This window comes from Peromyscus leucopus, chromosome X, assembly GCF_004664715.2.
Source record: "Peromyscus leucopus breed LL Stock chromosome X, UCI_PerLeu_2.1, whole genome shotgun sequence".
Lineage (NCBI taxonomy): Eukaryota > Metazoa > Chordata > Mammalia > Rodentia > Cricetidae > Peromyscus > Peromyscus leucopus.
Genome location: NC_051083.1, coordinates 51,971,104 through 51,985,264, shown reverse-complemented (window position 1 = coordinate 51,985,264; position 14,161 = coordinate 51,971,104). Strand labels below are relative to the sequence as shown.

At 44.9% G+C, this 14,161-nt stretch overlaps 1 protein-coding gene across 1 annotated transcript in view; it reads left to right on the top strand.

The window, feature by feature from the left end:
• Positions 1-431: 431 nt before the first annotated feature.
• LOC114683262 (melanoma-associated antigen B4-like) overlaps positions 432-14,161 on the top strand; it is an 18,827-nt gene continuing 5,097 nt past the window's right edge. The window contains exons 1-4 of the mRNA XM_037198770.1: positions 432-504; positions 1,163-1,308; positions 6,767-7,033; positions 7,260-7,385. Coding sequence (XP_037054665.1) covers positions 432-504; positions 1,163-1,308; positions 6,767-7,033; positions 7,260-7,385 — 612 coding nt within the window. The remainder of the gene's footprint in view (positions 505-1,162; positions 1,309-6,766; positions 7,034-7,259; positions 7,386-14,161) is intronic.

Here is a 14,161-nt window from a genome sequence, read left to right as displayed (position 1 = left end):
AAAAATGATACTAGCAGTCAAAGTAGTGAAAAGAAGTTGATAAAAGGCAAGTGAATAGATTAAAAAATCTTTAGATAGTGGCCCTAGGTTTTGTTTCCTGAAAGGCAACATGATACAGGAGCTGGTATTCCTGGTATGATACACCTGTAGGTCTTTGCAAAGTACAGCACCCTTCCCCAGGACCTTCCCAATATACACTCCTTCCTCTTCTGGAGCCTGACAAAACCATAGTTTTTTCATAATATAGTTTGATGTACATTTTATCTTTTGCTTATTGTGTTAGTTGAATTTGGAATTAAGTTTTCTCCTCCTGTATGAGAGAAATTGATTTGTAATAATTCAAACCTTTCACTCTTTTTTATACTTTGTTTATACATGAACATTAATTAAGCAACTGCTCTAAATAGCAGTCTCCCTTAATAGCACTAGAGATGGTACAAGAAAAATTATCTACCAGTTACTCAAAAAAAACTGACAGCCTGACAGCAAGTACATGTAAAGAAGGTGAGATAGTATATAAGCTATGAAGACCAAGACAAAAACATGAAGAAGGGGGGACAATAGTGTTTGTGTATATGGTATATATATATATATATATATATATATATATATATATATATATATGTGTGTGTGTGTGTGTGTGTGTGTGTGTGTGTGTGTGTGTGTGTGTGTGTGTGGTATATGCCAACCAGTATGTGCAGATATGTGCCTGTGGACACATGAGGAATCCAGAGGAGGGCACTGGGAACCTGCTTTATCTTTTTATGCTTTATTACTTTCATAGGAGTCTCTCACTGAGGTTGGAGCCAAGATGATGACCAGCAAGCTTTAAGGATCCTCCTGTCTCTGTCTTTATAGAACCGGGGGAACTGGCACATATGTGACCATGTATAAATTTGTACATGGACACCAAAACTCAGGTTCATAGGCATACACAGCAAGTACCCTTACCTGTTGAGCTACCTCCTGAGCTCTCTAAAATTTACCAAGAATAATATTTTGTGGTTTTATCAGTTAAAATACATTTGAATAATGTGAAGAAGGAAACCCCGAGCCTGCCAAGATTCTCTGGAATGAAGAAGACTGAGTGAGTGCTGTGTACAGGGAGAGAACACTGATTTTTAGGAAGTTAGTTCTCCTTATCTCTCATATTTGCATATAGCAACTGAGTATCTGCTCTTTGGGAAGTTCTGTGCTAGTACTGGTGATGCTGAGGAAAAGATCGAACTTCATCCCATAGAATTCAGAAGCAAGGAAATAAAATCTTACGAGGAAAATATTACAATGCCCTATGGGAATTACAGCAAAGTAAGAATACATAAAAGTGAGAGTAAAGTTCCTGAGGCAAGGCAATTGGGATTTTGAAAATTTCAAGTCAATATAATGTAATATATTTTAAAGTAATCTGCGTGATCGGTTATACGAACCTATGATACAGACGAACAGTATACAAGTCTCCATATGATATATCAGAATATTGAAGAAAGATTACTGAATGTAAAAATACTTTGTAAAGGAGGTGTAAAATTAGGCTTTAATATGAGACACTGCCTTGACATTTGGTGGAACTAGCAGGACCTCAAATGACCTCAGCATTTGTTTACTCTGTCTCAGAATACAACCTCACATGTACTGGCATTGCATGGTGTATGATGTTCTTCTTGATTATTGTAACCCGACTTCTAGTGACCTTGCTTATTTATCATGTATGACCAACCCTGTGTGGCCTTGTATTTCAAGTAATACAAGACTCTCATGAGTATGAGTATAATAAACATGTGAATGGTTAGTCAATTTCCATCTTTTCTGTATACTATCTAGTGTTGTATTCTCAAATATCACATAATCTTATTACAGAAATTCCTCTTTAATCCACACATGGATTAAATGGACTGTTAAAACATATGATTATGAAGAATGTTGTGGTCAGAGCCAATCCAGAAAGAATATGTGTGCAGGAAAATCTGTAAACTTATGTGGGATACTATGAAAGTACCACATTGACTTAAATAGGATAAATGTATTTATTTTATCACAATTCTGGAAGCCAGAATTCCAATATTCAGATGTTAGCAGATTTGATTTCCTGTGAGGCTTCTGTCATCAACTTAAGTGGCATCTTCTTGCTGTCTATTCATAGGGCAGTCTCTCTTCATGTGCAGTGGGAATACAATAAAAATTATAATGGGCCTGTGGATTTGTTAACTTGATTATCTTTTACTTAACAGCTAAGATACAACTATAAGTGAGTACATATCATGTTAGTCTTTCTAGGTCTGGGTTTGCCTCACTCAGAAAGGCCAAGTAACAAGGAGGGCTTGGGTGGTGGCACATGGTTCTTTCTAGGAAGGGGAAATAGAATTGATTTTGGGGGTGGGTAGGTATGGGATTAGGAGAGAGTGGGGTTAGAGGCAGCTGGAATTGGTGGCAGGCAGAGCACAATGTGGAAATCTAATGCAGCAGAAAATTTCTGGATGGTTCAGAAACCTAGGGTAGAATACAACTGACAAAAAGCAACAAATGATTCCTAATAATACTCTGCTACACTCGTATATCAGTACCTAGCCCAATTGCCATCAGAGAGGCTTCCTCCAGAAGCTGATGGGTGCAGATGCAGAGGCCCACAGCCAAACATTAGATGGAGCTCAGGAAACCCTGCAGAGGAGGTGGAGGAAGGACTGTAGGAGCCAGAGGGGTCAAGGACACAAGGAGAACATGGCCCAGAGAATCACCTAAGCTGGGCTCATAGGGTATCACAGAGACCAATCACAGAGCCTTCATGCATCTAAGTTATGCCCTCTGCATATATGTTGTGATTGATTATCTTGGAGTTTTTGTGGGACTCCTAAGAATGGGAATAGGAGTGTCCCTGGGTCTTTTGCCTGTTTTGGGGAACAGTAGAAGGAACCCCTTCTACTGGGTTGCCTCCTCCTACCTGGATATGAGTGTTTGGGCCTTGTCTTAATGCATCTTGTTATGCCACATTCAGGTGAAATCACTGGAGGCCTCTTTCTGAAGGAAAATAGAGGTGAAAGCATCTGGGGAAGAAGGAAGATGGGGTGTGTGTGACTGGGATGAGTGGAGGGAAGGAAGGCTGTGGTCAGAATGTATTGTATGAAAGAAGACTAAATAAAAAAATAAAAAGAAAAAATATAATGGACAGGAATGAGAAATATTTTGCTTCCCCCATTTACTAGAATACAATGCTCAAATAGACATTCTTTGTGTATTGCTGGGTAGTTACTGAAGGGTAAGAGTAATATCCCCCCTAAGGTGAGAGGTACAGACGGCACTCTGTTCCTATGATTAGCCCAGAACTGTACTGAATGTGCTTACCTATTAGAGTATTTTAAATGTATTTTGGTTAAACTTAAGGGAAGATTTTTGTGGGATGAAATGAATGAGAAAAGAATGTAGATGGAAGGACAGTTGAGAGGCACTGAAGGATTTGATGCTAAACAAAACTTTAGGAGCTTTGAAGTGCAGCTAGATGAAGAACAAACCCAATATACAAATTAAATAACATGGGTGGGGAAGAAATTAATTCTACTTGCTAAAGCAAAATTTTAGCTGTTATTTGAAAGCATTTCATTTCTCTCATATAACTCAGAGAAGATGGTGGTATTCTACAGTACAAAATTACTATACCTGTCATTCATTAACTACTAAATATTTGGCAGTTACCTTGACAGATTTTTTTTATTATCATATTTTTTTATTTATTTTACAATACTATTCAGTTCTACATAATAGCCACAGATTCCCTTGTTCTCTCCCTTCCTGCCCCCTCCCCTTCCCCCCAGCCCACCCCCCATTCCCACCTCCTCCAGATCAAAGTCTCCCCTGAGGACTGGGATTGACCTGATAGACTCAGTCCAGGCAGGTCCAGTCCCCTCTTCCCAGATTGAGCCAAGCGTCCCTGCATAAGTCCCAGGTTTCAAACAGCTAACTCATACAATGAGCCCAGGACTTGACAGATATTTTATACATGACACATATTCAATTACTATATAAAAATGGTTTGATTTGGTTGGGTTCTATTAACAGACTAGCATAGACTAGGTAGCTTTAACAACAACAACAAAATACTTACTAATTAATATCCTGGAGGACAGAATGTCTAGGATCAAATAGCTGGCCAGTTGGGTACCTGGTGTGCCCCTCACCCCTTCACATACTTTCTTTCTTGCTTCATCCTCATATGGTGTAGATTGGGACACAATATTTCTGGTCTTTTCACATGAAGGTCATAATCTGCTATAAAGTTTCTATAATAGTTATTCAATCTAAATACAATTATTGCCAAGAATAGTGTCACATGTCTTTAATTCTAACACTCAGAAGGCAAAGGAAGGTGGATTTCTTTGAGTTCATGGCCAGCCTGGTCTGTATAGTCAGTTTTAGGCCATCCAAGGATATAGAGTGAGACCCTGTTTCAAAAGTAAATAAATGAACAAACAAACAAAATCAGCTTCCTAGGGCCCTGGTCACTTCTTCTGTTACATTAGCAGTTATTTTTCAACTCATGAGCTATTTGTTGTGCTCTGTAATATAAGCTGTACATGAAGATAAGGCTGGAGGAATGCAAGTTCAAGGCCTATCTAAGCTACAAAATGACTTCACTATCAACTATCATCCTGAGCAATTTAACTTGATGCTATCTAAAAATAAAAAATTAAAGCAAAATGCTAGAGAAGTTACTCAGTGATACTGTGTTTTCCTGTTTTTCACATGTTCCTGGATATTATATCCCTGTATCTCTCTCATACACCATACACAAAAAAGAAAAAATAAAGTACCACATATGAAGTTTGGAAAAAAGCCACGAATACTGAGTCCATAACAAAGTTTAATAGTCTCAATTGTATGATAAATAACCAACACAATTCTCAAGGTTCAGAACTGGAGAGATGGGTCAGCAGTTAAGAGCACTGTATGAGTGAGAATTGTTGAGATCATGACTGGAAAGAGCACAGGGACGAATAGCCAAACTAGTGGAAACACTTGAACTATGAACCAATAGCTGAGGAGCCCCCAAGTAGATCAGGCCCTCTGGATAAGTGAGACAGTTGATTAACTTGAACTGTTTGGGAGGCACCCAGGCAGTGGGAAGGGGTCCTGTCCTTAGTGCATGAGCTAGCTATTTGGAGCCTGGAGCCTATGCAGGGACACTTTGCTCAGCCTGGGAGGAGTGGACTGGACCTGCCTGGACTGAATCTTCCAGGTTTAGCTGAATCCCCAGGGGAGTCCTTACCCTGGAGGTGATGGAAATGGGGGATTGACTGGGGGGAAGGGGGAGGGAGGACAGGGGAATCTGTGGCTGATATGTAATATTAAATCAAATTATAAAAAATAAAATAAAATAATGAAAAAAAGAAAAATAAATTTAAAAAAAGTGACTATTTTTTCCAGAAGCCCTGGATTCACTTTTTAACACCCACAGGGTAGTTCACAACCTTCTGTAACTCCTGTTCCAGGAGATCTGATGCCTCTAGCAGCACAACACACACAGAGTTGGTGAACATGCATACATACAAACATGCACACACACACAGAGTATATATGAATATATACACATATATGAATATATATACATAAATATATATTCAAATAAATTTAAAACATTCTCAAGATTCTTAAGGTATTAAATATTAGAGCAAGTACAGACTGTTGATTCATCTAGCATGTGCTATTCTACTCTTCCCACAGTAAAGCTGACCTTTTGGGGTTTAAGCATTATTTTTTTCACTACCTTTTTTTTTGAACTTGACATCTTTTTATTGACATTCATCTATTTTTTTTGTTTTGTTTTGAGACAGTTTCTCTGTGTATTTTTGGTGCTTGTCCTGGAACTCACTCTGTAGACCAGGCTTGGCATCGACCTCACAGAGATCTGCCTGGCTCTGCCTGCTGAGTGTTGGGATTAAAGGTGTGCGCCACAGCTGCCTGATGACTTTCTTGTATTTTTAAATCATTCTATTAGTTGTAGAAGTTCATCATCTCAAGGTGATGGGATAGATCTCATATGTGGAAGTTTTATAACTACATAAATAAATGAAATGCAAACAATAACTTTTTCCTCAGCATAGTACTAGGCTCCTCTCTCTCTCTCTCTCTCTCTCTCTCTCTCTCTCCTCTTTAGAAAACAAACCAAAAACTAGAATTAAAAAAAAAACACAACAAATACACTCCCCCCCATAATAACACAAAATTGTATCCCAGATGATTTGAAAAGAGATTTTATGTTCAAAATACTGGATTGAATCCACTGCCAGAGTAAAAAGAATATGAACATAAATAGAGGGTTTGATTAATAAAGGGGGAAAGTGGTAAGAATATAAATATCTCTATGTAAAGTATAACTTCAACAGATTGGGATCTACAAACTCACATGGCTTAGTCTCTTTCCTGTACTAATCAAATACCTTGAAAACTTGAGTCTGCATAATAAAGAGAAGGAATATATATTTTCTCTTGAAGTTACTTCTTCCTATTCTAAGTCCTCTACCTGATGTTCAACTTTATCTTCTCCCAACACTCTGAAGACACACTCTGCTTTTCCCAGTGTTTGAAGGGGGTTATTAGTCGTGAATATGACTTCTGCCGTGAAATTTAAAAGAGACGGGAACCATGGCAGAGATGGGGATAATTACAGACATATGAAAAACAAATTGTGCAGAAACTTCCTTTCTCCGTGCTTAATCCTGAAGTTTAAAGAGAGTTCTCTCGGAGAGGGTGACTTCTGGAAGTTGGATTTTGGAGGCAGACACCCAGGAAGGTGGAGTTGCAGAAGCAACCCAGCCAGAGCGCTCGAGTATTCCCTGGCCACTCGTCTATAAGACTGAGAAGTACACCCCCCACGCCAGAGGGGGCGCCAGAGAGGCGAGGCTTCCGGCAGCGTCTCTCGGGGTTCTTCCCTCCGCGAGGGCGTGATTTCCTTCTCCACAGTTCGAGACCGGGAGGCGTGAGGAGCGCTGTCGCGGCCGCCGGCTCAACAGGACCAGGAGACAAGCCCCAGTCTGTGTCGTTCCAGGTGAGGAGGTTGAGAAAGGCATCTCAGAGTCGATTTCCCTGCTCTTGAACCCGTGCCTTTGGTCTCGGTCTCTGTCCTTGAGACTTGGCTTCGCACCAACCGCCCCCTTGTTCACCTAAAGCCCCACGTCGTCGAAGCCGAGGACCCTCTCCCCGCCCGGCCCGTGGGCCCTAGTTGCCAGAGGTGGTCCATCTCAGAATAAAGCTCTTCACCTCCATCCGGACAGCTTCCCGCCCTCTCCCTGCCACCTCCTCCCCGCCGGCCGGCTCGTGCCCCCCCCCCTTCTCGGCTTTTCTACCGGTCGCCGCCATTTCGAAAGACCACGAGCCTGGCCGTGGCCGTGGCGGTGGCGGTGGGGCAGGCCTTTACTCGCATCACTGGGAGGCAGAGGCAGGGGCATTTAATCCTGCCACTTGGGGGCAGAGGCAGGGGGATTTAATCTCAGCACTGGAGGCAGAGCAGGAAATTTACTCCCAGCAATGGGAATTAGAGGCCAGGAATTTAATCCGAGCACTGGAGGGAAAGGCAGGAGAATTTAGTCCAAGCACTGGGAGGCAGAGTCAGGGGGATTTAATCCCAGCACTGGGAAGAAGATGGAGGGGGATTAAAACTATCACTTGGGGGCAGAAACAGAGGGATTTAATCCCATCACTTGGGAGGCAGAGCCAGTGTGATTTAATCCCAACATTGGGGGCAGAGGCAGGGGAATTTAATCCCAGTACATGGAAGCAGACAGGAGAATTTAATCCCAGCACTTCAAGGGAGAGGCAAGGGATTTAATCCTAGCACTTGGAGGCAGAAGAAGGTGGATTAAATCCAGTCACTTCGGGGGGAGAGGCAGGGGTATTTAATCCTAACACTGGGATGCAGAGGAAAGGAAATTTAATCCTAGCTCTGGGAGGGAGATGAAGGGGGATTTAATTCCAGCACTGGGAGACAGAGGCAGGATGATTTAATCTCATCACTTGGAGGCAGAGGCAGGGGTATTTAATCCCAGTAATGGGAGGAAGAAACAGGGGCATTTAGTCCTAGCACTTGGGAGACAGAGACAGGGAAATTGAAGCCCATCGCTGTGGTGGAGATGAAGGGGGATTTATTTCCACCTCTGAGAGGCTCATGCAGGAGGATTTAATACCATCACTCAGGGACAAAGGCAGGGAGATTTAACCCCATCCCTTGGGGCCAGAGCCAGGGGCATTTAGTCCTAGCACTGGGGGGGACAGAGTCAAGGGAATTTAATCCCAGCACTGGGAGGGAGAAGAAGGGGCATTAAATTCTAGGTAGGCTGATGCAGGGGATTTAATCCCAGCACTGAGAGGGAGAGCCAGAGGTAAATAATTGCAGCACTCAGGCAGAGGCAGGAGGTTTTAATCTCAGCACTGGGAGGAAGAAGCAGGGGCTTTTAATTCCAACACTTGGGAGGCTGATGCTGGGGGACTTAATCCCATCACTTGGGGGCAGAAACAGGATGATTTATTCCCATCACTTGGGGACAGAGGTAGGGGGATTTAATCCCAGCACAGGGAGGCAGAGGCAAGGGGTCAGAGCCCGGTGCAAGGGTACTTAATCCCAGCACTAGGGGCAAGAGTCAGGGGTCTTTAATCCCAGCACTGAGAGGCAGAAGCATTGTGGTTTAATCCCATCACTCTGGGGTAGAAGAAGGCGGATTTAATCCCAGTACTGGGTGGCATATGGGGGGGGAATTAATCCTAGTACTTGCAAGGAAGAGGCAGGGGTTTTATTCACAGCACTTGGAGGCAGACACAGGGAAATTTAATTTCAGCACTTGGGAGGCTAATGCAGGGGGATTTAATCCCAGCACTGGGAGGCAGAGGCAGGAAATTTATTCCTAGCACTGGGAGTTAGATGCAATGGAATTTAATCTGAGCACTGGGAGGGAAAGGAATGGGGATTTAATTCTAGCCCTTGGGAGACTAAATCAGGGGGATTTAATGCCATCACTTGGGACAGATGCAGGGGGATTTAATCCCAGCACAGGGAGACAGAGGCAAGAGAAATAATCCCAGTACTGGGAGGCAGAGGAAGGGACATTTAATTCTGGCACCTGAGGAGGCTAATGCAGGGGGATTTAATCACAGCATTGGGAGGGAGACAGGTGGTTTTAATTCCAACAGACATAGCCTCGTGTAGGGGTCTTTAATCCCAGCACTGAGAGGAAGAGTTATTGTGGTTTAATCCCATCACTCCGGGTAGAAGAAGGGGGATTTAATCCCAGTACTGGGTGGCAGATGGGGGGTTGAATTAATCCTAGTACTTTTGAGGCAGAGGCCGGGGGATTTAATGCCAGCACTGGGGCAGAGGCAGGAAATTTAATCCCAGCACTGGGAGTTAGAGGCAAGGGAATTTAATCCGAGCACTGGGAGGGAGAGGAATGGGGATTTAATTCCAGACTTGGGAGACTAATGCAATGGGATTTAATCCATCAGTTGGAGGCAGAGTCAGAGGTCTTTAACCCAAGCACTGAAAGGCAGAGTAATTGTGGTTTAATCTTGTCACTCCAGGCAGATGCAGAGGGAATTAATCCTAGCACTTGGGAGGCTGAGGCACGGGATTTTAGTCCCAGAACTGGGAGGCAGACACAGGGAAATTTAATTCAAGCACTTGGAGGCAGAACAGAGGATTTAAATTAAGAAATTGGGAGGCTGATGCAGGGGGATTTAATCCTATCAATTGGAGGCAGAGGCAGGGGAAATTAATCCCAGCACTCGGGGAGAGAGGCAGGCAGATTTAATCCTAGCACCTGGGAGGCAGATGCAGGGGGACTTAATACTAGCACTGGGGAGGCATAGTCAGGGTATTTTAGTCCAGCACTGGGAGGCAGAGGCAGGGAAATTTAATTCAAGCACTTGGAAGAAGAAGCAGGTGGATTTAATCCCAGCACTGGGAAGCAGAGGCATAGGGATTTAATCCCAGCACTCGGGGGAGGGGGGGCAGAGGCAAGAAAATCATTCCCAGCACTGGCACTTAGAGACAAGGGAACTTAATCTGAGCACAGGGAGGAAGAGGAATGGGGATTTAATTCTAGCCCTTGGGAGACTAATTCAGGGGGATTTAATCCCATCAGTTGGGCGAAGAGGCAGGGGGATTTAATCCCAGCACTGGGAGAGAGAGGCAGGGGTATATAATCCCGTCACTTGGGGACAGAGGCAGGGGGATTTAATCTTAGCACTTTGAGACAGAGGCAGGGCGATTTAATCCCAGTACTGGGAGGAAGAGCCAGGGGATTTAATCGTAGCAATTGCAAGGGGGAGACAGGGAAATTTAATTCTAGTATGTGGAAACAGAAGCCAGAGGATTTAATTCCAGCACTTGGGAGGTAGAGGCAGGCATATTTAATGCCAGCATTTGAGGTAAAGGCAGTTGGATTAAATCCAGTCACTTCGGGCAGAGGCAGGGGGATTTAAGCAAAGCTGGGGAGGCACAGGCAAGGGAATTAAATCCCATTGCTGTGGTGGAAATGAAGGGGGATTTAATTCCACCTCTGAGAGGCTGATGCAGGAGGATTTAATCCCATCACTCATGTACAGAGCCGGGGCATTTAGTGCCAGCACTTGGGGGCAGAGTCAAGGGAATTTAATCCCACCACTGGGAGGCAGAGGCAGAGGGATTTAATCTAGTGACTCCAGGGTGGAGACAGGGGGATCCAATCCCAGCACTGGGAGTCAGAGGAGGGGGCATTTAATTCTAGCACCAGGTAGGCTGATACAGGGGGATTTAATCCCAGCACTGGCAGGGAGAGGCAGGGGGTTTTAATTCCAACAGTGCAGCCTTGTGCAGCGATATTTAATCCCAGCACTTGGGGTAAGAGTCAGAGGTCTTTAATCCCAACACTGAGAGGCAGAGACATTGTGTTTTAATCCCGTTACTCTGGGCCAGAACCGGGGATTTAATCCCAGTATGGGTGGCAGGTGCGGGGAGGAATTAATCCTAGTACTTGTGAGGCAGAGGCAGGGGGTTTTAGTCCCAGCACTGGGAGGCAGACACAGGGAAATTTAATTTCAGCACTTGGGAGGCTAATGCAGGGGGATTTAATCCCAGCACTCGGAGGGCAGAGGCAAGAAATTTATTCCCAGCACTGGGAGTTATAGGCAAGGGAATTTAATCTGAGCACTGGGAGGGAGAAGAATTGGGATTTAATTCCAGCAGTTGGGAGACTAATGCAGGAGAATTTAATCCTATCAGTTGGGGGAAGAGTCAGGGGTCTTTAATCCCAGCACTGAGAGGCAGAGGCATTGTGGTTTAATCCCATTAGTCCGGGCCACAAACAGGGATTTAATCCCAGTACTCAGTGGCAGATGCAGGGTGGGGAGGTGGGAGAATTAATCTTAGTACTTTTGAGGCAGAGACAGGGGGTTTTAGTCCCAGCACTAGGAGACAGAGGCAGGGACACTTAATTCCAGGACTTTGATGCAGAAGCCGGCGGATATAATTCCAGCACTAGGGAGGTTGATGAAGGGAGATTTAATACCAGCTTTGGGAGTGAGAACCAGAGGATTTTAACCCAGCACTCAGAGGCAGAGGCAGGAGGATTTAATACTATCACTTGGGTGCAGAGGCAGGGAGATTTAATCTCAGCACTGTAAGGCAAAGGCAGGGGGATTTAATCCCAGCACTTGTGGAAAGAGTTAGGGGGATTTAATCTTAGCACTGGGAGGCTGAGGCATGCCGATTTAATTTCAGTACAGGGAGGCAGAGGCAGGGTTTAATGAAATCCTATCACTTGGGACAGACTCAGAGGCACTTAATCCCAACACTGGGAGGCAGAGGCAGGGGGACTTAATCCAGCACTGGAAATCAGAGACAGGGGGTTTTAATTCCAACAGTCAGGAGCCTGGTGCAGAAGGATTTAATCCCAGCACTGGGAGGCAAAGGCAGGGGGATTTAATCTCAGCACTGGGAAGGAGACACAGGAGGTTTTAATTCCAACACTCAAGAGCCTGTTGCTGGGTATTTAATCCCAGCACTTGGGGGAAGAGGAAGGGGCTTTATTCTCAGCACTATGAGGCAGAGGAAGGGTGATTTAATCCAGCACTGGGAGGAAGACCCAGGGGGATTTAATCCTGTCACTCTTGGGAGGAGTCGGGAGGATTTAAACTGAGCTCTGGGAGGCAGAGGCAGGGAAATTTAGTCTCAGCATTGCGAGTAGAGGCAGGTGGTTTTAATCTCAACACTTGGGAGCCGGGTGAAGGGAGATTTAATCTGAGCACTTGGGAGAAGAGGCAGAGGGATTTAATCTCAGCACTGGGAAACAGAGGCAGCGGGATTTAATCCCATTAATGGTAGGAAGATCAAAGGGGGTTTAATCCTAGCAATTAGGAGGCAGAGGCAGTTTATTTTAGTCCCAGCACTCGTAGGCAGAGGCAGGGAAATTTAATTCCAGCACTTGAGGCAGAATTTGGAGTATTTAATTCTAGCACTTGGGAGGTTGATGCAGGGGGATCTAATCCCAGCTTTGGGAATGAGAACCAGAGGATTTAACCCCAGCACTTGAAGGGAGAGGCAGGTGGATTAATCCTATCACTTGGGGGCAGAGGCAGGGAATTTGATCCCAGCACTGTGAAGCAGAGGCAAGGAGATATAATCTCTGCACTGAGAGGCAGAAGCAGGCAGATTTAATCCCGTCACTCAGAGGCAGAGGATTTAATACCAGCACTGGGATGCAGAGGCAGGGTGTTTAATACCAATCACTGCTTGGTAGAGTAAGGGAGATTTAATCTCAGCACTGGTAGGAGCAGGCAGGGGGTGTTAATTCCAACACTCGGGAGCCTGGTGCAGGCGGATTTAATCCCAGTACTGGGAGGCAGAGGAAGGTAGATTTAATATGAGCACTGGGAAGCAGAGGCAGCATGATTTAATCCCATCATTCAGGGTCAGTAGCAGGGGGATTTAATTTAACCACTTGGAGGCAGAGGCAGGGGGAGTTAATCCCAGTATTGGGAGAAAGAGGCAGGGGATTTAATTCTAGCGTTGGAAGGCAGAGGCATTGAAATTTAATTCCTCACTTGGAGGCAGAGCGAGAGGATTTAATTATAGCACTCAGGGGCAGAGGCAGGGGGATTTATTCTCATCACTGGGAGGCAGAGGCAGGGCAATTTAATCCTATCACTCTGGGGCAGAGGCAGGGGAATTTAATCCCAGCACTGGGAGGTAGAGGCAGGGTTTTTCAATTCTAATACTTGGGAGCCTGGTGCAGAGGGATTTAATCCCAGCACGTGGGGGAAAAGGCAGGGGTATTTAATCTCTGCACTGGTAGGCAGAGTCGGGGGAATTTAATCTCAGTACTGGGAGGAAGAGGCAGGGGGATTTGATCCCAGCGCTGGGGGGAGATAAGAATGGACATTTACTTCTAGCACTCATTATGCTGACGGAGGTGGATTTAATTCCAGCACTGGGAGGGAGAGCCAGAGGGATTTAATCAGAGCACTGGAAAGCAGATCCAGGGGGATTTAATGCCAGCACTGGGAGGCAGAAGCTTGGGGATTTAATTCCAGCACTCAGAGGATTTAATTTCAGCAATTGGGAGGATGATGCAGTAGGATTCAATCCCAGCACTGGGAGGCTGAGGCAGGGGGATTTAATCCTGTCACTCCTTGTTGGAGTAAAGGGGATTTAATCCTAGCACTGAGAGGCATAGGTAGTGAGATTTAATCTCAGCACTGGGAGGAGGAGGAGGAGGCAGAGGGTTTTAATTCTAATACTTGGGAGCCTGGTGCAGGGGGATTTAATCCCAGCATTTGGGGGAAGAGGCAGAGGGCTTTAATCTCAGCACTGGGAGGTAGAGGCAGCATGATTTAATCCCATCACTCAGTTTCAGTGGCAGGGGGATTTAATTTCACCACTTGGAGGCAGAGGCAGGAGGAGTTAATCCCAGTACTTGGATAAAGAGGCAGGGGGATTTAATCCTAGGACTTGAGAGGCAGAGGCAGGGATATTTAATTCCAGCCCTGGGAGGCAGAAGCTGGAGGATTTAATTCCAGCAGTCAGAGGCAGAGGACAGAGGATTTATTTTCAGCACTTGGGAGGCTGATGCAGAGTGATATAATCCCAGCACTGGGAGGCAGAGGCAGGGGCATTTAATCCTGTCACTTGGGGGCAGATGCAGTGGGA